Source organism: Pundamilia nyererei, unplaced genomic scaffold (genome assembly GCF_000239375.1).
Source record: "Pundamilia nyererei isolate P.nyererei 1_Seehausen unplaced genomic scaffold, PunNye1.0 scaffold00044, whole genome shotgun sequence".
In the NCBI taxonomy this organism is placed as follows: Eukaryota; Metazoa; Chordata; class Actinopteri; order Cichliformes; family Cichlidae; genus Pundamilia; species Pundamilia nyererei.
Window position 1 is genome coordinate 3782257 of NW_005187445.1, and position 25004 is coordinate 3807260.

The 25004-nt window shown below is 39.2% G+C and overlaps 3 protein-coding genes across 5 annotated transcripts; all 3 read left to right on the forward strand.

Annotated features, from left to right (window-relative positions):
• The first annotated feature begins 397 nt into the window (after nt 1-397).
• On the forward strand, nt 398-3241 carry lsm14b (LSM family member 14B). The gene is made up of 8 exons (XM_005731795.1): nt 398-602; nt 891-1054; nt 1150-1279; nt 1379-1594; nt 1777-1860; nt 1969-2130; nt 2571-2700; nt 2790-3241. The coding sequence occupies exons 1-8, from the start codon at nt 485-487 to the stop codon at nt 2911-2913; spliced, it is 1128 nt and encodes a 375-aa protein (XP_005731852.1). The 5' UTR covers nt 398-484; the 3' UTR covers nt 2914-3241.
• Nucleotides 3242-4237: 996 nt separating this feature from the next.
• LOC102193181 (SS18L1 subunit of BAF chromatin remodeling complex) lies at nt 4238-12731 on the forward strand. Of its 3 annotated transcripts, XM_005731796.1 has the most exons (11): nt 4238-4373; nt 5091-5167; nt 5261-5345; nt 5529-5661; nt 6098-6346; nt 7111-7275; nt 8915-9016; nt 9522-9614; nt 9711-9830; nt 9932-10059; nt 11280-12731. In XM_005731796.1, exons 1-11 carry the CDS (start codon nt 4305-4307, stop codon nt 11304-11306), a joined length of 1248 nt encoding a protein of 415 aa, XP_005731853.1. In that variant the 5' UTR covers nt 4238-4304; the 3' UTR covers nt 11307-12731. The 3 variants fall into 3 exon arrangements, with proteins under 3 accessions (XP_005731853.1, XP_005731854.1, XP_005731855.1); XM_005731797.1 differs by lacking the exon at nt 8915-9016; XM_005731798.1 differs by lacking the exon at nt 6098-6346.
• A 1088-nt stretch (nt 12732-13819) lies between these two features.
• Nucleotides 13820-16709, forward strand: mtg2 (mitochondrial ribosome-associated GTPase 2). Its single transcript, XM_005731799.2, has 6 exons — nt 13820-14349; nt 14497-14644; nt 15328-15443; nt 15580-15798; nt 15893-16031; nt 16160-16709. The coding sequence occupies exons 1-6, from the start codon at nt 14119-14121 to the stop codon at nt 16531-16533; spliced, it is 1227 nt and encodes a 408-aa protein (XP_005731856.1). The 5' UTR covers nt 13820-14118; the 3' UTR covers nt 16534-16709.
• Nucleotides 16710-25004: the final 8295 nt, after the last annotated feature.

A 25004-nucleotide genomic window follows, 5' to 3' on the forward strand; every position in this document is an offset into this window, starting at 1 on the left:
ATGCTATTTTTCCAGGACACCCGCAGTAACCGCCTAGTGCTCACAGACAGTGATGTGAAACTACCTGGATAGTAAACTTTTGAGAGTGCAGATCAGCACTTAGGCAGCCAGTTTGCACGGTTGTTTGTGCATCACAGGACTCAGCCTTTTAATGCCGTGACTGTGACTTTTGTTGCAACTTATAAAAATTATCTAAAAAATGTTTTTATGAAAAAAATATGTACCATAAGCACAATCATAATTATTGATCGAATTCGTAACAAATCATAGATTACGAAAAAATTCAAACGAATGGGTCACAAGTGAGTTAAATCAAGCCGTGGTGATTGGCATTCATTTTATTGCCATCAATGATTGCCAGGTGCTTCAATCAGGTCAGCTGTGTACGCCTATAAATTGTTTCCGGTTTTACTAGGACTCGAAATGTGTCGTGTGATGAGTCTTTATAGAAGTTTATAGCAACGGCCCCGGATATTCTCGAGCCATGGCTTCGAAGCCATACATTGGCTGTAAAGTATCACTCCTCTCAAAAGCCCAAAATCGTTATGAAGGGATTTTGTATACTATTGATGCAGCGAACAGCACAGTAGTTCTGGCAGAAGGTGAGTTATTTAGCTATCAGTGTTCTTGAAAATCTGTCAGCGTTTCCAAAAACTTGCTTTTTAAATTTTTTCTGCATTTCTAGTTATTGTCATTTAATCTTAGCTGCTGGCAAAGTTTCTGGGCTGCCTTTCCTCATAACAGCCATCCCTCAAGAGTCTCTCCATCTAAAGCAATGCATTATCAGGGACTGTAACATCTAGTCCTTTTAACTGAATTGGAAAGAAACTGGGCAAGTGAAATATGGGTGGAACTTTCCTAACTTTATCCATTGTTTTTCTTTTCACTAGTCAAGTGTTTTGGAACTGAGGGACGGCCAACAGATAGGCCAACGTCACCCAAAGATGATGTCTATGAGTACATTACTTTCCGGGGAAGTGATATTAAGGATATTACACTGGGTGACCCTCCAAGGTATCACCATGGCCTGCCTCAGGATCCTGCAATAATACAGGTGTACAAAAACTGCTTGGTTACACCCTCCTTCTTCTAAAAACAGACTAAGTATGTATATGTGTGTTTAAACATTAACATATTTGGTTCATCCAGACCTCCAGTTCAGGCGCTTCAAGCATCCAATCTACCGTTGGATCACTCAGCCCTTTAAGGATGCCTGCCTACAACCAGGTTGCTGCTAGCTCTCTGCTTAATCAGCAGTATGTTGCAGCTCTCGGCCTTGGTAAATCAATGACAGCAAGTTTCTAACAAGTTAATTGACTAAAAAAATAACATTTAAATGGGTTCTTTCTATACTACACACTTCATATCCTTTACCCAGGGCCTTTACTTCAAGGCTTACTTGCTCAAAGAGGTCCCATGGTGGAAAAGGCTGTTCAAACTGTCAGTGTAAAGACATTTAGGCAGAGAAGAGGTGCGAGTGGATCCCAGCAGCAGGAGCAACAAGAAGAACAAGGACAGCAGCAGCGGAATAGGAGGCAGCCCAAGGGGACGAGAGGAACAAATATTCAAACCACAAGGGTCACTGAAGCCACCAGTGAGTAAACAATGTTGCAGCAATGAGAAGGAAATGCTGTTAAAGTACTGTGATGTTTCCCAAGTGAAACAGGTTGATTAACTGTGGAGGAGTATGTATGTTTTGGGGAAAATAATGGGGTATTTTTCTAGGCAGCTACATGCACTTAAAACTAAGTGTAGCTGTTGTGGGTGTCTTTGCAGTGCAATCAGACCCAAGTGGATCCACTTCTCAAGACAGTCAGCAGCAAAATGCTGAAACCAGGCCACCTGCTAGAAAAAGACAAGGTATTAAACATGCACGTTTCCAGTAGACTTGAAAATCAGAAAGGACATCCTTGTATACAAAACAAACTTGAGGTGCACTTAATAAAAAATAAATAATAATAATCTTAGGACCTCGACGGCGCAGGAACCGCAGAAGAGGCCAGCTGATGGTGGCTAATGCTCCATCTCCCACCCTTAAATTTGACACAGACTTTGATTTTGATTCCTCAAACGCGCAATTCATTAAGGAGGCGCTTGAGGAGAAGTTCCAGGAGAGGCTGACTCTAAAAGGTTGGTTATCAGCTGGAGTTGCCAACAATGCACCACTTTTTTTTCCTTTTTTTTTTTTTAATTTTTTTTTTAAATCACCTGCTTTGTCAGTTAATTCTCTTTGAAGGAATGCTGTCAATTTAAAGGTATGCATTATTAATGTTGTGGCATCTTCATGGAAGTTGTGCTCTCATGTAACTCTGTTTGAATGAGTTAAAGGTGTGGTGACAAAAATGAATGTTTGACTAGAAGTAAATTTGCATTCAGGTAAAATAAGCCTTTTAATGCCATGTTTCTCTCTGGCCTATAGATAGAATTTCTTTAGTGGTTGTTTGTGTGGGGTTTTTTTTTTTTTTTTTTTTTTTTTTTTTTTTTTTTTTTTAAATAAATGCAATAGCTGAAAACCAGGGAATTGGTCTGTCCTTCCACTGTCAGTACTTTTTTTTTTTTCCTGTTTTCAGATGGGAATTCTGAGGGAAGGGAAACGGAGGGGTTGCAGCTGAGTTCAGGGGAGGATCGTTTTGGTCCAAAGTGCTACTATGACAAAGCAAAATCTTTCTTTGACAACATCTCATCTGATAATGGGCTCAGGTAATCAACTGACTCTCTTTGTCTTATATAAAAGATGGTCTTTGTACAGATATGTGCTCATGGCTATTTATGTACATCAATGGTTTCAGACTGACGTGGGCAGAGGAGCGAAAGCGCAATCTGGAGACTTTTGGTGTCCCTGGGCGTTTCCTGAGGGGCCAAGGATTCAGAGGTGGATATAGCAGAAGAGGACGAGGTGCTGCTCGAGTCTAACTCAAAGAAATGCAACTGGGCGGCTGTACAGATCCGTTTCATACAAAGGCAGTAAAGCCACCTTGACTGATTTCGTACCCTATTTCTGGAAGGTACTGGATCCCCTGTAAGAATCTTGCCCCCCTTTTCTTGACAGACCTTTTGATGTTTAGCACAGTGAAGAAATCACAAGGGCAATAATGAAGGCTGTATTGCATTTGGAAGAGGTGCTATGCTGTGCATGTTTGTTTACAGTCTGTTTACTGGGATACGTGATGGAACTAAGCCATCATTATTACAGCTGTGCTGTAACCAGTCAAAACGTCTGTCATTAAAAAGTTTAACATTATTTCTTTGACATTTGACCTTGTTTTTATGTGGGTAAAATTTACTCCAACTTTTTTTTTTTTTTTTTTTTTTTTTTTTTTTGTTTAAAAGGGGGAAACCATGAATGCTTCAGTTTCTACTTTTGTTTGCTACTTGCACATTTGTAAATTCTTGCTTTTGCCTTTTGGGAGTATTAATCAGATTTGTCCATTCAATGTTGCATAGTATTAATATAATGAACTAAAGGAGCTTTCAGACTTAAGACTTAATTTGGTATAATCAAGGGAATGAGTTGAATGTAAATAAAATGGATGTGCTGATACACCTGTTATGAGACTAAAAGACATTTTGTTGCACAAGTAAGCATTTAAAAATTCTTAGTTGTACAATCCTAATTATAAATCTGGGATAGTATCTGTGTTCTATGGCTGTTTCTTTGTCCTTTTAAGAAGGACCACTCCTTTAAACAACGTTTGCAATATATTCAAGATTCGATTATATAAACTGGCAATAAAAAAATAAAAAAAATTTTAAAAGCGTAAATGTCACACTGAATTATAAGATTACACGTTCCCTGATTCAGCACGTGAGGGGCAAGTGCTGTTGTTAAAAAGTAAACACTCCACAGTGAACGGTGGGATTCTCACATTTCCTGAAATGCTGAAAGCAACTTTGGCTACAGCTGATCCTTAAAGGTTTTGCGCACTGAGCAGCGTGTGCTCCAAGCAGACTGCTTTCTTGAATCAAACGATACCCCGTCTACAGTGAGGGGAAAGTGGTAGGCTACTCACTGCCTGGACTATACCAAAATCTGAGGGAGAGGGATTTGTCCCTTACCATCATATCCCTTTATATGCATGTAATTATTTGCACGCAGATAATAAATAATAGCTTAAGGGAAATCCTGTTTAATGCCATTCAGATAAGTCAAGTGTTTTCTAATTTTCCATCTTTCGCGACATGGCTCTGGTTTGGTCAGTACCCCTATTCCTGGTAATGGAGAAACTATGTAACCAAATAGAAGGCTGCGCTCGAGATAATAAATATTAGAATAAAAGCGGCTCTTTTATTTCCCATATGACAAAATGTCGGTGGCGTTTTCATCGGCGCGCCCCAGAAGTAAAGGGGAGGTGACACAGCAAACCATTCAAAAGGTAAAAAAAATCCTAAAACGTCGCGACATTTCTATTTAGATATTCTAGCATGGGAGTATGTGATCCCCCTCCAGTGCAGAGAAAGTAGCCAGTGGTGAATATCAAAGAAATGGCAACTGGTATTGTAACGTTACAGTCAATTGAAGGTGCGAACCAAACAAAGCCATCGCGGTGATGTAGACGAGCGCTCGGCTTAACGCCGGCTGGATCTCTGCTTTCTTGGTGATGCTGTCTGTCATCCTCGCAGATATTTTGAGACGAATGGGAATATTTTTGTGTGAGAAATTGGAAATCAGTTTTATTTCCTCGCAAGATGGTTAACAAGAATTCTCAAAGCAGCAGCTCTGCCCTGGTGTTTAATTAAGTAGGCTATAGATTGAAATTGAAGGCAGGTGTTACAGTATATGTCCTAGGGCACCGCTTTTATCCTTGATTGAACCGTTTAGCGCGAAAGTAAAACGTAAACCCTATCCTTGAAAGCCAGACTTTCAACCGGCGTCCTAAATAAAGACAGTGAAAAATGAGTTCTTCTTTTGGCTCTGTTATATAAAAAGAAAATGAAAAAGATGACCCAGAAAAAAACACTCAAGGGCTGGATAAAGTTCTGAGAATCAAGCACAGCACTGTTTTAATAGAGTATTTGTTAGTTAATAATTTACTATACACTTATAGGACTTCAGATACAGTGGAATGAAGTTGTTTTATTATTTTCCAAAGATGCTGGATGAAAATCATCATTTAATACAGTGCATAATGGATTACCAAAGCAAAGGCAAGACGGCTGAATGCACACAGTAAGTGGTTTTTTCTTTCCTCCCTGACCAATACCTGCTAAATATCAAAGCATAGCACAATTAAGACTGGTTCTCTTCCTCTTCTTCCTCCAGGTATCAGCAGATCCTGCACAGAAATCTTGTTTACTTGGCCACAATAGCTGATTCAAATCAGAACATGCAGTCATTACTACCTGCGGTAAGTGTGATTTGTGACTCCAGTAATGGCAACTATGAAATATAAGTATACACTGTGTCCACTGAGAAAATAGAACATTAATCGAAAACAGAAAATAGATGCATATAAATACAGTGTGAAAAAAATGAACTGCATATCATTTATGACTGCCACTACTTAAATATTACGTCTCTACACCTTTAGCCTCCGACTTCCAGTATGTCTTTGGGTCCTGGAGGGATGGGCCAGAGTGGGGGACATGCTCAAAGTAACCTCAATGACAACATGGGACCAGCACTGCCCCCGACATCAATGATGCAGAGCCAAATGAGTAATGGTGAGAGTTAATTGCATACCTGCGTTTTACAGATAAGCCCTGAATCACTTATTTCGGCCCAAAGATGCCTCCCGATTTTGTTGTCTGTCCAGTGTCTTGCTTGCTCGTCTGATTCTGACTTAGTTGCATGTTTGTCTGCAGACACAGTACCATGTCTTGTCTGCCACAGTGCCCACACTTCTATATTGCTTCATTGCCTTTAAGTATCTGTGGTTTTAAGTTCAGCCAATGAGTCAGATTGTTTCACAGTTATGTTACTATATTCCCTCTTCTTGTGAAAAAAATATACACACATCCTTAACGTGCGTTACTCTACCTTTGTTCAACCATGCACGTCTCCTGTGAAGATGAACTGAATGTGGGGCCGTGGTTAACATGACATGGCACCACAGGGGAATGTGTGGTGGCTGCTCTGACTGTGCGTGTGTGTTGTCAGGGCCCAGCCATGCCCCCATGCAGCAGCAGTCTGGTCAGGTGCAGTCGGCTATTCCCTCCACCTCCCTCAGCCTGCCAGCACCCAGCTATGGCAGCTCGGTCCCTGGGTACAGCCACGCTGCGCCCTCCTCCCAGGGCAGCATGATCCAGGGCCCTGGGCCTGGTTATGGCTCTTCCTCCTCTTCTTCCTCCACATCCTCATCCTCTTCTTCCTCCTCCCGCAGCAACCTCAACATGCATTCCAACCAAGGTGAGCCAGGTATCGTAAAGCCCAGTCATCAGGAATTGGTCTCTAAACCATCATGATCTGATAGTCAGGAGTTACCATCTCTCGAGATGCAAGATGCCGTACTTGTTTTTTACTTGTTTATGTGTATTATACAAGATTTGGCATTTAGAGGATGGGAATGATGAAAATAATCTTTTCAAGTTTTCAGGGTGAAATACTGTACATGGTAGCTGTGCCCCTTTTGAGCTTGCATAAAAAACATGCTTGCATGCATATCTTAAACTTTCCTCCTGTGTTAACAGACAAATACGAAACACATTCAGTTCATCAGTGAGGTGTCCTGCCTCCCTCCTTCTTCCCTTTGCTTCAGGTTTAACTTCTCCTACTTTTTGAGATGCACCCCTCCTTTCCCTGGATGTCCGTGTGTATTTATCGTACTTCTGTCAATGCGCTGACTTCGCTGGCTTTGTTTACACTTAAAGCAGCATCTTGAAAGCATTTCTTTAAAGATATTTTTTTAAAAGACCCTTGACTGCTGTATGCTATGGATCCCTTTTGGCTTTCCTCTTGTGTCCTGATTGCCTTGGACCTCCTTCTACATTTGTTTGTTTGTGTAACTATACACATTTCTGTCAGGCTCAGATCTGGAAATTCTGCTTATGCTCCAGAAGGCTGTGCATTCTGAAGCATAAGCAGGATTTATCAGCATTATAGATGAAGTTTATCTCTATATATTAATGTACAAGATCTCCCCCTCCCCCCAAATAATCCCACCTCCTCCACAGTCTCCATGATGCACCAGCAGTCTGCCACACCACACTACTCCTCAGCCCAAGCTGGGGGGCAACATTATCAGGGACAGCAGGCTATGGGCATGATGGGTCAGGGCAGTCAAGGAAACAGCATGATGTCTCAGAGGCCCATGGGATCCTACCGCTCTTCTCAGCAAGGTAGGTGGCAAGATTTCTTTATGCTGCTTTGGTATGGCTGTTGTTTCAGTGAGTTTATTTGGACTGATTTGTGTACTTATGTACACTTGTGTGGGTGGGTGTGTGTGAACACCTGAATGTCTGGCGAATAGTTTTCCAGGTCTTCCAAGTGTGACGGTGGTTGCCAGTATCTAAGTTTTGAGATGGATTGAGATGAAAGCCATAGTTGCTGCAAAAGCCCCTGATAAGTAGGTAGTATTGGTAGTATGATGTTCCAAGATTATAAAACGAGAGTGATATTAGACATCTGGAATTGTGTAGGCTCTAGTTGCCTTCCTGTAACTTTAAGAAGTAGCCTGGAGATGTATCACTTGTGTCACTTTAAGTTCCCATCTCTGTAAATCACCTAACTTGCAATGTCAGTGCGTGCCTAATAATAGCTCCACTCTGTCCCTTTGTGTCTTTCAAAGGGTGCAGGCTTTGAAGGCATGTAGTAACTTAGATTTAGAAGAAGCATGTGATACTAATTCCAGTGCAACAGGCCGTACCCTATTGCATTATAGTGTGAAGTGCTTCCAGATAGATGTGTGTTACAGGAATATTGTATCCATGGTTAAGCTGTGTGGATTTCCCACCAGCCTTTGGTTGTGCAGCAGCTGGAAGGGATATTTTGATTATCTATAGCTAATTGGTCATATCTGGAAGTGCAAAAGACATGTACAGTTGTGGTGAGAAGTTTATATGCACTCATCATGGACATGGATGTCATGGTAATCTGGCGTTTCAAATGATTTGAATGATTTCTCTGAACTGTTCTTGGAATGACTGTATAGCAATCAGTTGTCTTTAGTGCACTTGTTGTTAATTTAATGAAACTGAAACCAAATATTAGTGTGGATGTATGTATATATTGTAACCTGTCTGAACCTGTGTGAATCTGAATTTATTGAATTAAAGATGTATGTTGTACAATCATTCCACCCCAGAAAAATCATCAAAACCCTGAAATTTGCATGACATCTGTCCATGGTGAGTGAATATAAACTTCTGACCACAACTGTATGTTTTAGATTGCTTTGGTATGAGTGCGTTCTGTGATTCTGCCCATCTTTGTATGGAATTTTTGGCTTTGTTGTAGATTGAAGGGAGATTAGACTATGCTGACTTTTGTTGCAGTTTTCAGAGTACTTGTTATTTTGTAATTTTTTTTATTCTCTAAGATCCAGTTCAGATAAAAAAACAAAAAATGGAAATGGAATCTGGAGTTTCTGCACACCACCACCAAACAAATCCTAATTTTCCAGAATAACAGACCTTCTGTACTTCACACTTTATCTTCAAAAATTGCATATCATGCATTTTTCATTCAACCAAGCAGTGCAATTGTTTCACTTCAATTACTAAATCTAAAATTTGGATAAAAAAATAAATCTTCCTTCATATTATTTTTATTTAATATTATCAATTTAATCTATTGAAAATCATTTTCAGTGACTTGTACAGTACTCTATTTACACATAAGTTATAAAACATCATTACTGTAATATTAATTATTTTTCTTTTAAGCTATTTTTAGTTCTCCTGGCCACAGCCATGTCCAACACATGGCCAGTTGGTTTGACCAGTTGTTTAACCAATCATGGTCTTACCTGTCTTGCAGGATCTGCACAGCAGTACATGGGACAAGACGAGTTCTACGGAGAGCAGTATGGACACACTCAGAGCTCCAGCGAGCCCATAAACCAGCAGTATTACCCTGATGGTAATCGTGCACATCCATAAACTTCATACACACAGCTTTCAAACACACAACCCGCATTGTAGGTCATTCCATTTCCCTTTAGCACTGTCCTACAGGCCTGAGCCAGATTTATTGCTGAAGCTCTTCCTCCCAACTTTTCACTGTGGGAGACAAAAGTAATGAAAAAAAAATTGAAAACTCTGACATTGGTCTATTTTCTGCCACTGTGTCTGTGTCCATACTGTCCCCTTTGGTGTGCCGAAATTTCAGATTTCAGAGAGCGATATAGCAGCGTGTCACAGAGAGAGCTCAAACTTCATCTGGGGTGGTTTTTAAAACAAAATGCTTTGTGTAATACGTTGAAGTGAAAAGGCTGGCAAAATGGTGTTCGTGTGAAAATTTGTTGACAAACATTTATTATGAATGTTTCAGCTGCAACCTGCAAATAATAACTTCTCTTTCGTCTGTCACTGGATTTTGCCTTAGCAGAGGAGTTTTTGCACGTGTTGAATCGTGTTCTCTGCAGGTCACGGAGAGTATTCATATCAACAGTCCTCTTATGGGGAACAAGGGTATGATAGATCATTTGATGAATCCTCACAACATTACTATGAAGGAGGTAATAACATTTCTTAATTTAAATTGCATTTCTATATTTTATTGTTTAAATAAATACTTAACTATAGTAATGTGCATCTGATATGTCTACCTCCAGGGAACTCTCAGTACAGTCAACAGCAGGCCCAGTATCAACAGAGCTCTGGCCAGCAGCAAGCCTTCAGCCAACAGCAGTACTCTTCTCAACAAGGCTACAGTGGACAGCCCCAGGGATATGGTGAGAGTGACTCATACAGTCGTTTTTGTGCATCCAGGCAAATTTAAACACGCACATAAAATAACTGAAAACATCCACCTAATTGAACTCCTGTGCTACAGGTCCAGTCCAGGGAGGATCGTCTCAATATTCTCAGTATCAGCAGAGTCAAGGCCAACAGTATGGATCCTACCGATCTTCCCAGGGAGGCCCTGGAGCGCAGACGCAGAGGCCGTTCTCCTATGAACAGGTACATGAGATGTTTTAACTTAAAGCAAAATGTATGTATTATTTAGGTATAGACATACTGGCACAAGTCTGTGCACGAAACAAGAGTAATAAAATAACACAGGACCTTGCTAGACCCCCTTTGTCTCAAAGGATTGTAATTGAATTTGACCATGATCTAAAACACTGTTTCCTGTTTCCTTATATAATTACACAGAGCAACAGAAAATCAGATTCATGTAGGACCAGTGAAGTAAAAAAAGATGTTGTAGTGTGTGTCTGTTTTAGTACTAATAGAAACATATACTCTGAAAGCACCATGCAGACAGTTGTGGTCAGACGTTTACATGCATTCATCATCAGCATGAATATGGTGTAACTGTTCATTTCCCACGGTGGAGAGCATGCATCTTTAATGAATAACTTGTTCTTATGTACATGCTTCTTTAATGGCTTAAAAACCAAGAATTGGGTGCACATCTTTGAAATTATTTTTGGGTTTTCTGTAATCCACACAGGCTCAAAATGTTATATACAGACTAAAATATATACCTACATCTCCAGTAGTATTTGGTTAAATGTTCTTTAGCAATTTGCACCTCAACCAGACACTTCTAGTAGCCATCAACAAGCTTCTGACATAATCCAAGTTCAGTATTTGGCTGCTCTCATTGGCAGAACTGGTGGAGTTAATTTAAATTGGCTGGTTTCCCAGAAGAGAACCTTTTAAGCATAGTCCAAAGATTTTCAGATTTGCACATTCCAGTTCATTTCATGTTTGAACCTTGGGAATTCCCTGGGTTGTTTCTGAATATCCTAAATAATTTCCTCTCATCTGAGGGTGACATTTTGGTCTTCTTCCAGATCCTGGCAAAGTCGTGACACATCTGAATAATTTATATTTATTTATAATTGTTTGAATTAATGATCCTGAAATCTACAGCTGTTTTGAATTGGTTTTAAGAGACCGTCCCAACTTGATTAAATCTACAATTCTCCTTTTTAGATCTCCACTTTAGAGTTTCCCAGACATTTCCCATTGTTTTAAGTATCGGTCTACATCTTGAAGATGTATGTTAGAGTCATTGCACCAAAAAGAACAGTTCAAAAAATAACTAAAAACCAAATAATGTCTTTAAATTTATGCCCATGATGAGTATATGTAAATGTCCAACCACAACTTTAAGCAGTATATAAATAAATAAATAAATCCAATTAAACATATGTTTTTTCTAATTTCAGGGTCAATATGGAAATTATCAGCAATGAGGCAGCACAATGTTTTGCTGGTGGAAGAAAATGTGCGATGGAACATTCAACAGTAATGAACTGGGCTCAGTTATGGATTAGATCAGGCTGCCATCAGATTTATTATCCTCTCATTAATCATCATTCTAGCTAAAATAATTAATCCAGTCAAATGTGATGCTTCCCTCCTCTGTTTTAATTTCAACAGGGTTGTAGCTGGTTGTGGTGCTTGCAAAACCAAGGCAGTTAATGTAACCATTCTATACAAGCTACTAAAAAGGGCGCTGTGGAGTTGTCACATGCACCTCAGCCACATGCACAAATAAACTTGTTCTCTGTCCCCTACCTTTATTGTTTTAAGAGCTTTTGATGTTATTTTATTTTTGGTGCACAGCGCAAGTGAGACTGTGGGAGTACAAAAAAAGCTTATTAGCCTTGAAGAGAATATTCTTTGATATTTGATAGAAGACTATAAATCTTGCTCTTATTCCTGGTATAAACACTGTTATATCTCATGGTACATCCTTAAAAAAAGGTGAAAATGTTGGTCGTTAAACCTGACTTGATCATGGGGTTTGTCTGTGTTAGTCAAACTGTGATGTGTTGCTGTGTGGTATAACATTATGTGTTTTCACTCTCTACATATGTCTTGCTGAGGTAATCGACATAATAGATAGTTGACAGACGAAAACGTCACAATGTGTATCATTGTCCATGATAATCTTACATCGTGGTAGTATTTTTGACACTATATTTTGAGTGGCATCGCTCTGCGCCAGCTTATAGCGTCTGTGCAGAGGTAAGGAGTATTGCGCTCTGATGCCATAAAGTAATGATTTTTACATAAAATTGCATTGCCACTTTGTCTGCACTTTATTTTACAGTGACAGTGTATGTATTGTCTAATATTTTGTATCGTAGCGTGATTCAGGCTGTTTTTAAGAGATGATACTCAAAAAGCCAAAGTAACACAGGAACAGAACAGTAACATGTCCTGCACCTCAACTTCAATAAGTGCAATACACTCAGCTCCGTCAGTCATGTTGAGGTTGGCTCTTACGGTGAACTTTACGTGATTATATGTAGTTTTTTTTGTTTGTTTGTTTTGTTTTTTTTACATACAGCTGTGATAAAGACAGAGATCGTTTGTCTCAAATTATTCAGTGTTATGTTACAGGAAAAGAACAGAATGTGATAGACTATTTAAGAATATTACTTTTTTATTTACGTGACTTAGAGGCAGATATGTGAATATATCAAACATAAATCTTACTACTTTAGCAGTTTTTTTCTTTGTAATTTTTTTATTGCTATTATTTGTATTAGATCAAGGAATTCATGTAAGAAAAATAATACAATTGTTGCAGCAGTATAATTTTTGTACATGTACAAGAATTTACCTTTTTCATATTTATTATCGATTGATCTATCTGCAAGTTATTTCTTTGTTTATTTAGTTAAAAAGAAATCAGACTTTTTTTTTATTTCTGTGGTTGTGAGGGTCCAACTTAGCAGTATTCTGTTATAACATCTTGTTGTAACTCAACTTACCTCAGAGGGGAAGAATAACACAACAACTGTGGTCATTCTGCAGGGGTTATCAAGGATGGGAGATACCTGGCTGTCAAACAGCTGATTAACTATGTACCACTCAACACTGACAATCACAGGCGTCTCTAAATTGGTATCAGTTTCTCATTTTTACTGTGAACCAAACATGTGCGGCAAGTTGTTTTCCAGTTCTACGTAGTGTGTCATCACTCATGGGTGGTATGCCTTGTTAGTGTGCGTGTCGGTGTGTGTGGATGTGCGAGAAGGAGAGTTTGATGTGCATAATCCAAATATGAATGTTATCTACTTATCTATTGTAAGACTGCATCGCCTGATCTTTTCTGCTGTCTTTTGTTACTATTTGCTATACAAAAATAAATTGACATTCACCTTTTGTGTGTCTGGATTTTGTCATCTGAACGTGAGTCAGAGATTCTTTAATATTTCATTGTATGCTCATTGGTCACTTCATTAGGCACACCTGTTCTTCAGATTACTAGGCAATAATTTAGACAACTTAATATGCTCAGGTTTAAGCCAAGCATCAGAATGAGGAAGAAATGTGATTTCTTTACTTTGTAGTTGCTGGTGCCTGGTGGGCCATCTCTAGGGTTTCCAAAGAAGGGTCTCAAAAAGAGAAAATATCCAGTGAAGAGCAATTCAGAGTAAAAATGTCGCCAGAGAAGAATGGCCAAACTGCTTTGAGCTAAGAGGAAGGCAGCTTCTTAAATCTATTCAAAGAAGAAGTAAGGCAATTTTAAAGGCAAAAGGGGGTTTCAACCTGGTACTTGTAAGGTTTACTTAATAAAGTCTCCATCATGTGTAGATTGCAACATGGTTAGGTCACAACCAAACTTCAGGAGCCCTTTTTTTTGTTAAGGTAGACACATTTTAGAGTTTTGAGTTGAAAATATGAATTCTTTGGCGGTTCAGGTATGGGGTTTCCTTTTCTTTTGTAGCACAGCAGGTGGCGGTAGTGGACCGCAAAGCAACGGCAAAGACTGATTCTGACCGGTGGGGCTTCCGTACATGTGTTGGTCGTAGTCGGTAAACGTGTGATGGGTAGTTGCGATCGTTTTGGAAACGCCAAATAATTATACATATACAAGGGAAATCCATGAATGGACATTTAGATTTTATAAACCCTTACCTAGTTCCCCGATAGTTTCCTGTTTATCACGCTGGTGGAGATGCGTATTAACGTAAACGGTCGACGTGACATTGACAGATCGCTTTTAGCTACTTTAAAACTGTAACCGGTGTCTGTTTGTTGAACGCTATAATGTTGGCAGCGTTGTCTCGATTTAAAATCCCTCGCCGACCATCCTCGGAATTACTTTTAAGATGTATTTTCGAACAAAAGGTCGAAAGAGGTGAGCTGAGCCCCCTCACACTCAGTTCTGTGACTTGCAGTAGGAAAGTCGGCGGTGTCAGAGATGTCAGCACCTCGAGTACACTGTGCACCAAAGTCCGCGGAAACTCCAAGAAAAGGGAGATGTCTGAAAAGAAACTGGTATGTTAAGTTAAAGCGTATTTTACACGTCTTATTTCTCAGGATATTTGCATATTTACAAAGCATAAACACACCTGTCGTGGAGACTATCAGAGTCGTAAGCATGGTTCATTCTACTGTGACATTGCTTCTTTTTGCGCCTCACAGACCCGTCACTTTGTGGACCACCGCCGTGTGAAGCTGGTGGCTGGGTCAGGGGGTAAAGGGGCCAGCAGCTTTCACAGTGAGCCTCGGAAAGAGTGGGGTGGACCGGATGGAGGGAATGGAGGTGACGGAGGAAGCATCATTATAAAGGGTAAGTTTGATTGGTTACAGGAATGTTTATTTGCACTATTTGCTATGTAGAAGTCAATATACTCTCAAGAGCAAACATAATTTTTCAATCTTCCGTTGTTCAGTCTCTGTGAGCCTGTGTGAATTGAAGCCTCAGCTTTTTGCTCTTAGCTGGCAGGAGTGGCGCCCGATGTAGTTTTTATGCTGCTGTAGCCCAACTGCTTCAAGGTTCAGCAGGTTGTCTTCCTATCAGCTCACCTCTGACCTCTGAAATCAACAAGGCATCTTCACCTGCTGAGAACTGCTGCTCACTGGATATTTTCTCTTTTCAAGACTGTTATGTATAAATCTTTGAGACCATTGTGCTGGAAAATTCCAGTAAACAAGTTTCTAAAATACTCACACCAGCCCTCCTGGCACCAACAATCCAGTCACATTCAAAGCAACTTAAGTCATGTTTCTTCGCCATATGGTGCTCTGTTTAAACTTGAGCAATTGGTCTTGACCGTGTCAAGATGTTTTATACATTGAAATGTTGCCATCTGATTAAATATATGTTTTAATGAGCACCTGGTGTACCTAATGAAGTGGCCGGTGAGTGTGTATAGACAGGAACCAAAGCCAGGATCAAATGGACAATAAATTCTTCAATAAGAATGAGTTTCTTCATGCTTTTATACGTATTCCTTTTTTGTCTGCTTTCAGCTGACCGCTTTTTCAAATCATTAGCACAAGTAGTTCCACTTTACAAGGGGGAGGATGGGGAATCGGGAGGCAGCAAGAACTGTTATGGTCGGAATGGCAGCCCAACCTACATTCGTGTGAGTCCCTGCATTTCATCATAAATGGCACCCACTTTGATCATGAGTCTGGCCTGACCTTACTTAACCTCTCCTGTGATGTTTTTTTTTGTGTGTGTGTGTGTGTGTGTGTGTTTGCTTTTTTAAATCTGTAAAGGTACCATTAGGAACTGTAGTCAAGGAGCAGGGCAAAACCATACTGGACATGACTGAGCATGGTCAGGAGTATCTTGCTGCATTTGGAGGGGCTGGAGGGAAAGGGAACAGATTCTTTCTGTCAAATGAAAACCGTTCTCCAATGACAGCTACTCCTGGAATAACAGGCCAGGAGCGGCTCCTTCAACTGGAGCTACGTACCATGGCACATGCTGGACTTGTGAGCAGACCCTGTTTCTGAAGAGAAAACTGGCGTCAGACTTTTCATCAATGCAGATGTATTGAAGTGTTTTTATTCTCTTTCATCCCATCAGGTTGGCTTTCCAAACGCTGGGAAATCATCTCTGTTGAGAGCCATCACCAATGCTAGACCTGCTGTGGCTGCTTACCCTTTTACAACTCTCAATCCTCATGTGGGCATAGTCAAGTACAGCGATCATGAGCAAGTTGCAGGTGGGTGGTTTTAAGCAAAGATTCTAATTGTCTATTGTAGGAGAAAAAAAAAGGTGGTTATTATAGTATATTACAGTATGATAAAGTTGAATGATGTTGTGATTTTTTTTTATCTTAACTTTATGCAGTTGCTGACATCCCAGGGATTATTCGAGGAGCCCATCTAAATCAAGGCTTAGGAATCTCCTTCTTGCGCCACATAGAGCGCTGTCGTTTCCTCCTTTTTGTTCTGGACTTGTCGGCTCAAGAGCCCTGGACCCAGCTCCAACATTTGCGTTATGAACTGGACCAGTATGAACCTGGACTGTCCCAGCGGCCTCAGGCTATCATAGCCAACAAAATGGACCTATCTGAGGCCCAGGAAAAGCTGGAAACTCTTAAAAGCCACGTTTCCCAGAGGGTCATCCCTGTTTCAGCTCTCACAGGACAAAACACAGAGGAGCTCATTCTCCACCTGAGAGAGTTGTATGATGGCTACATCCAAGGGGGAGGTAATGGGTGAAGGGAGATTCAGTGGTAGGAAAAACTGGCTACTTGCTTAATAGAAAATGTGTATGATGAATATTTATATTGGACAATTTAGTCAGTATTTTAATTTCTCAATAAAAAAAAATAAATAAATAAATAAAACATAAGAGTTTGGTGTTTAATTAATGATGGTATTTACACATACAATATTTAAATGTATTATTTTATAAAAGATGAACAGCAAAAAAGATTTTCAATGCTGCCTTTAAGTTTTACTTGATCAATTTTTTTTAAGATATGATTTGTCAGGAACAAAGTTATTGAGAGTTGATGGAATTCCTTGCTAAACTAGCAGAGGGCATGTTTGTCATGTTTTATTGAACCTCAGTGGTAGTTATGTAAATAAAGCTCCATGTAGTCAAAGTAAAGACATCTGAGGGTTTGTGGAGAACTTAGTACAGTTACTGTGGTGAGCAGGGAACTTCAATTGATTTTTACAAGCTCATAAAAAGATTGGTGGTTGTGTATGTGTGTGTAAATCTTTAGAAAGTGGTGTCACTACAAACTAATATTTTGGGGTAAATCTAAATATAACTTGCAGCTTTCTCTCCTGGAGCTGATGTGGTTTCAGAAATGTGTGTTAAATTTTCTGTCAGTGAACGTTATATGAGTTTTGAATTGAACAGAGTAAAATAGCCCATTATTGTCATTGTACGTTGTGGGTACACCGCAGCAACTGTGCAGGAATAAATAACAAACAGGAGAAATATATACAAAATGCTTGGTCAGAGTAGAGACTATGTCCGAAAAGCCCAGGGGAAGAAGGAGTTTGAGAGATAGATATGTGTAAAATGCTAATTATAAAATCAGTACAGCCAGTTGGATAAACGTTGTTGTCTATCTGAGTTTATAATTTATAATGTTTATAATTTGATTATCAAGTCTGGTCCTCCTTTCATGTGGAAGCAATGGGCCACATTCCAAGCTATAATATGGTATAGCTCTTTGTGCACTTTGCGCAAAACAAACCATGTTAATAAGCTATATTCATTTTGTAAGGCTAAATGCGGTTTTTAAATAATTAAAAAAGCTTTCAATTACAAAGCTGCACAATCACGTTCCTCCACCAGGGGGCGGAAGAATCAACAAAAAACAGCCCGGATGCGCTGCAACTTTTAAAGTTAAATTTTAACAAAGGATTTGATAATGTTTGCAGGCACAAATAATAATTGCCATATCATTGTAACCTGTTTCTGGTCAAAAGATAAATAGACCTTCCAACTCAGGTTTGTTCACCATCATCTGGAAAAAAAACAAAGATTTTTTTTTCTCTTTAGCTAACAGCGGTTTTCTTCACGAGCTAGCATAATAAGTGTGTCCTGTTTGGTGTTGTAAGTCAAGGATCAAGTAGACCGGAATTTCGCTATATATGATCTTTTTTCTTAACCAACATGAGGTTAGGAAGTCTGTCAAACCTCATAGCTGATTTTATTTCCTTTTTACTTTATCTCTGGATAAGTTAAAACAAAAATGTAACCCAGGCAATTCGATTTAAAGGAAGAGGACACTCAGCAATTTCTCCACTTTTAAGTAAGTGTAGGGATGAACCTTTACAAGAGGTACTTACATCACTTTCCAGAATAAATTTGTTCTTTTGCTGTTCTCTTCAAATAGGTTATTTGAAAGAGCTGCAAAACACTATGCTTGATAGTTGGTATGAAGCATTTATGCTGCTGATGCTCTCTGTAGTTTCCTCTTAAGACCAGACTTGGTCTGGTCTGTTCAAAGGACATTTTCCAGAAGGGTTTGTTCAGATACAGTTTTGTAAACCTAATCAACACTGTCATGTTTCCAGAGAGAAAATGCTTTCTCATTTCAAACAATTCATAGGTTTTCTGTCTTTTTCTTATTGTGCTCTCATTAACTTTAACATTTAACAAGCTAATTGAGGCCTACATAGTTAACAATTGTGGCATTGTGTTAACATACGCTCCCATTCTTCAGACTTGAAAACTGCTAAAACCTCTGCCTGCACTTGCTGATCATAACAGAAACATTTTTTAAGTTGTATCTTCAGGCATTTTGTTACTAACAGCCTGTCACAAAAACATAATTTGTTCTGATTCCAGGAGTTTATTTATAGGATTGTCGGTAGATTAACGGCATAAAATAACATTTTTGTACTAACAAGACAGGAAAGGATTCACAGAAAGCAAGTAAACTTGAAATTTAACCATAGGAAAAATTAAAACTATGCCTTAAAAACTGTTGAGAACTCAAAATTAAAGTAAAAACAAAGTAAAAAGCATTTCCCTGTTATGACTGTTGATAACCACATTTACTATCTAACCACTATCACTGTCTAATGATATCTGCAGTGAAAGTAGCATGTGAACCATTCTCATCTCTAAAGTCAAGTTTTCTTTTCCCATAACCCAGACCCCATCATATCATACTATCATCTCACACAATTAAGCTATACTCTGGCTTTGCATTTTGTTAAACTAATATTTAAATCAAGAGCAGCCATTTAAAATGCCTTACTTTTCATAATATTGTAATATACACTTATGAGACATATTAGAGACTATGAGTACATTTGAAATTAGCGGGCTTGTTGATCAAGGCCAGAGTACGGATACCCCAGGCCATTTCAGGGTCAAAGGAAACATGAGAAACTGAGCTGGCACTGAGCTCAAAGTTGTGATCTGTGGAGAGCATCCTGCTGGAGAGTATTCAAATTCTGAAAAATATAGACAAAGGGGTGAAAAAGAAGAGATAATACATTAATAACAGAATCTAGCTGTTTAGATCTATGTTTGCTGGATTTAATACTTTTTTGCTATTGCCTTATTTAGTAGAATTTTTAGAGAATATAGACAGAATCCCATTCAAGTCTTGAAAGTTAGAAGTAGAAAGTTGTATGAATTAGCTTGTTTCAGATGACTTAACAATAGCAACAAAAGTCTCTGTAAAAACCTTTCTCACGAAAAGGTCTCATATTGCTTTACCCCAGGCTTAGGTTGTCCCTGCAGATGTCTCATTGCCATGTTTGAGGACGCTTCCAGTGGCTGGAAAAATCAAGCATTTAAATGTTAATAGTTTTGACCAGGTTTGCAAAAGTCTTAACACCTGCTTTTAAAAATCTGACAGATTTACTCAGTTATAATAAGAATGATTATTATAATAATCTGTACCATGCGTAACATTTTCATGACTAAATGATTGTGCCATTGAGCCTTCCTTTTGGGACTTTGAAATCAGTGCGCAGATTTCGGATACTCCAGGTACGGCTTTATTCATCACCTGAAAAGAAACCAAACAAAGAAATGTCAAACGTAATGTAATATCCAACGGTGCAATAGACTCACAATACTTGAAATGTGCAATTCCCTTGTATTCTTATTCCTATTTATTCTATTTATCCCTTTTGTATACTCTGTATTTATATATGTCTCTGTATTTATATATGTGTATATATGGTATATTTCTGCTCACATTCTGTAACTTCTGTCGGTGCAGTGCTATTGGAAACCAGATTTCCTGAAGAAACCCACCTTAGGGATATTAAAGTTTCATCTAATCTAATCTAAACCATGGCAGTATTTCATGTTTGAAATACAGTTGTCATCCAAGCCCATCATGCTAAGCTGGCTTGATGTACTTTTGTAGTTAATGTTGGAAAAAGACAAAATTCAAAAGTTTTGACATCTTCTGTCCAAATTTCCAAACCTATATGTGACTTGGCTATTCTTAATGAAAATGTAAAAAATATAAAGACCTTTGACAAATAAACACTTATTTTCTTGGAACTATGTAGTTTTATTAAAGAGCAGAAAAGAAAACATTACACAAGCAGGAGTAAGTAGCATCTACAGGTGCAAAAAACACCCGCAAAAACCTTTAAATGGTCTCTCAGTCTAGTTCCGTAGGCTACACAATCAAGGGGAAGACTGCTTACTTGACAGATGTCCAAAAGACAACCATTGACACGTTGCACAAGGAGGGCAAGACACAAAAGGTCATTGCAAAAGAGGCTGGCTGTTCACAGAGCGCTATGTCCAAGCACATTAATAGAGAGGCAAAGGGAAGGAAAAGATGTACAAGCAACAGGGATAACCGCACCCTCGAGAGGACTGTGAAACAAAACGCCTTCAAAAATGTGGGGGAGATTCACAAAGAGTGGACTGCAACTGGAGTCAGTGCTTTAAGAACCACTACGCACAGATGTATGCAAGACATGGGATTCAGCTATCGCATTCCTTGTGTCAAGCCACTGTTGAACAACAGACAGTGTCAGAAGGGTCTCGCCTTAACCCTAACCCTTGCCATGTCATCTGCTGGTGTTGCTCCACTGTGTTTTCTGAGGTCCAAAGTCAACACAGCCATATACCAGGAAGTTTTAGAGCACTTCATGCTTCCTGCTGCTGATCAACATTATGGAGATGCAGATTTCATTTTCCAACAGGACTTGGCACCTGCACACAGTGCCAAAGCTACCAGTATCTGGGACCATGGTATCCCTGTTCCTAATTGGCCAACGAACTCACCTGACCTTAACCCCAGAGAAAATCTATGGGGTATTGTGAAGAGGAAGATGCGATTTGCGAGACGCGACAATGCAGAAGAGCTGAAGGCCACTATCAGAGCAACCTGGGCTCTCAGTGGGGCGATTGTGGCTCAAGAGTTTCGTCTTGTAATCGGAAGGTTGCCGATTCGAGCCCCGGTTCCGACAGTCTCGGTCGTTGTGTCCTTGGGCAAGACACTTCACCCGTTGTCTAGTGGTCAGAGGGCCTGGTGGCGCCATGTCTGGCAGCCTCACCTCTGTTAGTGTGCCCCAGGGCAGCTGTGGCTACAATGTAGCTTGCCATCACCAGTGCGTGATTGGGTGGATGACTGAATGTAGTGTAAAGCACTTTTGGGTCCATAGGGACTAAGTAAAGCGCTATACAAATGCATTTACCGTTTACCTGAGCAGTGCCACAGACTGATCAAATCTATGCCATCCCGCAGTGCTGCAGTAATTCAGGTAAAAAGAGCCCCAACTACGGCAGAAATGAGCTTCCTCCGAAGGGTGGCTGGCCTCTCCCTTAGAGATAGGGTGAGAAGTTCGGCCATCCGGGAGGGGCTCAGAGTAGAGCAGCTGCTGCTCCACATCGAAAGGAGCCAGCTGAGGTGGTTCGGGCATCTGACAAGGATGCCCCCTGGGCAGACCCAGGACACGCTGGAGAGATTATATCTCTCGGCTGGCCTGGGAACGCCTTGGTATTCCCCCGGATAAGCTGGAGGAGGTGGCTGGGGAGAGGGAGGTCTGGGCCTCTTTGCTTAGGCTGCTGCCCCCGCGACCCGGCCCCGGACAAAGCGGACGAAGATGGATGGATGGATGGATGGAGCCCCAACTAAGTATTGCGTGCTGCACTTGCTCATACTTTTCAGTTGGCCAAGAATTCTAAAAATCCTTTCTTTGTATTGGTCTTAAGTAATATTCTACTTTTTTGAGATACTGAATTTGGGGTTTTCATTAGTTGTCAGTTATAGTCATCAAAATTAAAAGAAATAAACACTTGAAATATATCAGTCTGTGTGGAATGAATGTAACCATTATACAAGTCTCACTTTTCGAATGGAATTAGTGAAATAAATCAACTTTTTGATGATATTCTAATTATATGATTGGCACCTGTATTTAGGACAGTTTTGTGTTATTTCAGGTTTAATGTTTTTTTAACAGGATGATATGTGTGTAATCAGCTCAAAGTAAATTGTAGTCACTCATTTTTTTGAGAGAACCTGTGAGGTAATAGTAAAAAATAAGTTCAATGGCACAGACGATTAAGACACATTATATTTGGATTTATGTTACAATGATGGCACCTTGTATAGCAACTGCCTGCTCCTTTTGGGCTTTTCACAAGATTTGTTGAACATACAACCTAAAATATCACAAGAACAGTTTTATAATTTGTCCAGTAGTGATAGTTGATAATAAAAGTGTCCAATGCCAATTTTTATTTGGACTTTGTGACTTTTGCAGGAATTAATTTTCGCACATGTTATACTCCTCTAAGTGGCCATGCATCACAGTTGAATGATTTGTGACAGGCTGCAATTCAGAGCCACTCATTAAAAAAAAAAACAGCTAAAAAATTGTATTATTACAAAAATATATATTTTGCAACACTTACTGGATTCGTTGTGACAGTTTTAACGTGAGATATTTCTTGCATCTGGTTCTCTTTTTGGTTCCCAACACCTGCTTGAGAAATAGTAATAGTGTTTTAAGTTTTTCCACCAAAACCAGTCACAATTGTACGGAAGAGGATTAGGGCCACTGGAAAAAAAAAAAAAAGAATTCTGACTTTTTTCTCAGAATTCTGAGATTATAGTCAGAATTCTGAGAAAAAAGTCAGAATTCTGACTTTAATCTCAGAATTCTGAGAATAAAGTCAGAATTCTGAGATTAAAGTCAGAATTCTTTTTTTTTTTTCCAGTGGCCCTAATCCTCTTCCGTAGTTATGTGTGTAGCAAGTGAAAATAAAATAAAATAAACAATAAAATCAAAGGTGAATCAAATAGACCAATATGGCAAGCCGGGATGGTCCATTTGGTAAAGTAAATCCGTTGGGTATCTTTCTTTGCCTTTAGACAATAATTCTGATGGCAAAAGCACCAAACGGGACAGGCGAAAAAATGAAAAGCGAAAAGTGCTTTAATTCATCTGATTTTTTTTTCCATTTTATAAATACATTCTTAAATAAATACACCTGATATAAACTTTTAAGTCAAAGCTTGAAAAATGTATTTTTGAGCTCATTAACAGCTGTTTATTTGGAGAGATGTAGTCCTTACTGGACAGCCAACACAAACATATGATTATATATGTAGTACATGATGCACTACCCGAGATTAAACAGTATCTCCAAAGTGTTGTGATTTACAGATTCGCTTGCTAGGCCTCTTTGGGTTTTTATCAGGAAGGGCATCCAGCATTAAAATGTGTTGGATCAAAACATGCTGCTACAGTCTGTAGCGACCCCTTGTGGATATGGGAGCAATCAAGTAGCACTGGAGGTTAAACAGAAATATTTAAAATGAGCTCAACCATAAACAACTGCATCATTCATACTGATTCACATAACACTGTAAGTACTTTTTCATTTCATTGAATTTATGTACAGTTTCGCATTAATACAGTTTTATGTGTAATATGCTATTGTTACTTTTGCTAAGGGATCTTACATGATTTCTCCAGCACGTCATTGTGAGCTCAAGGAAATAATTAGATATAAACTTTATAATATTTCAGCCAGTTAGGTGTGCAGAACAGTGGTGATGTAAGACTTTTGCACAGAACTGTACTGCAGCCTTCCCTGTTGAAGTTGATGTGGTTTTAGAGAATTCTGTGTCACATATTCTTGCAGTGGGCATGCTGGGGGGTGCCAATGCTACCCCTCAGCCTCCTAGTAGATACAACTGTGGTATCAATTTCAAACTCCTTGTCGTCTTGTTCTCAAGATATTGCATTCACAGAATTTTCAGAAAACCTGACCTCTGACCTGGAGGTCAAGGTCACCGAAATGCAAACTCATCTGAAATTTTTAGTAGCTGCACCTTTTGTATGAAATTCAAAATCCTACATCACCTCATTTTGTGGTCAAGGTAACTGGGATTCTGACCTTTTTGGGACCTGTACAACTGCAGTGAAAACTCTGGCTGCACTGACTGTCCCAAGTCTGATATTAGATGCATATCTAAAGATGCATGTGTAATTTACTTTTTGTGAATAAAATGTTGACGGAGGCTGCCAAAAGCAGCACGATGAAAAAAATGACCCCCCCCCCCCCAAAGGTTTATGATTATGGAAGTTGAGACATGCCATAATCAGTGGCGTAACCAAGCTGATGAGTAAATCAGATGCTATCATGTGAAATACGAACTACAAGCCATGATTCCATAGTTTGTAGACCCACCGGCAACAAACTGAAGTCTAAAATGGTTGTGGAGGAATTTTGTCCCATGTCGTTGGTTCTGTTTTATAAGGTTTGCAGGTTTTTATTTATGCAGAGTTTTTGTAAAGTCCTACCACAACGTGATTCGTTAGTTTTTTTTAGCTATTCTGTTGTAGATTTTCTGGTGTACTTGGAACCATTGTCCTGTTGCGTGACCCTTTTTTGGCCAAGCTTTAGTTGATGGACTTATTATGATTTATTATCAGTATTTTTCTGAACAAGTGGAGCAATAGAAGTTGACTGCTTTGAGACTGCTTCCTTTTTACTTACAGTTGTTTTTATCTCTTTTATGTTCAGATTTCCATCTGTTGCAATAGACTAATCTTTACTAAAAGCACATTTTGGTATCGAATATGTCACCCCAAATAAATAAAGCTTTGTCTACAGAAAAGTTTAGGATTTTGACTTTAACCCATCTGACAAATCTAAAGCATTGATAAGAAACCTGAGATTTATTTTACTCATCTTTGGATGTTTTTTAATTAGTGAGAAAAAT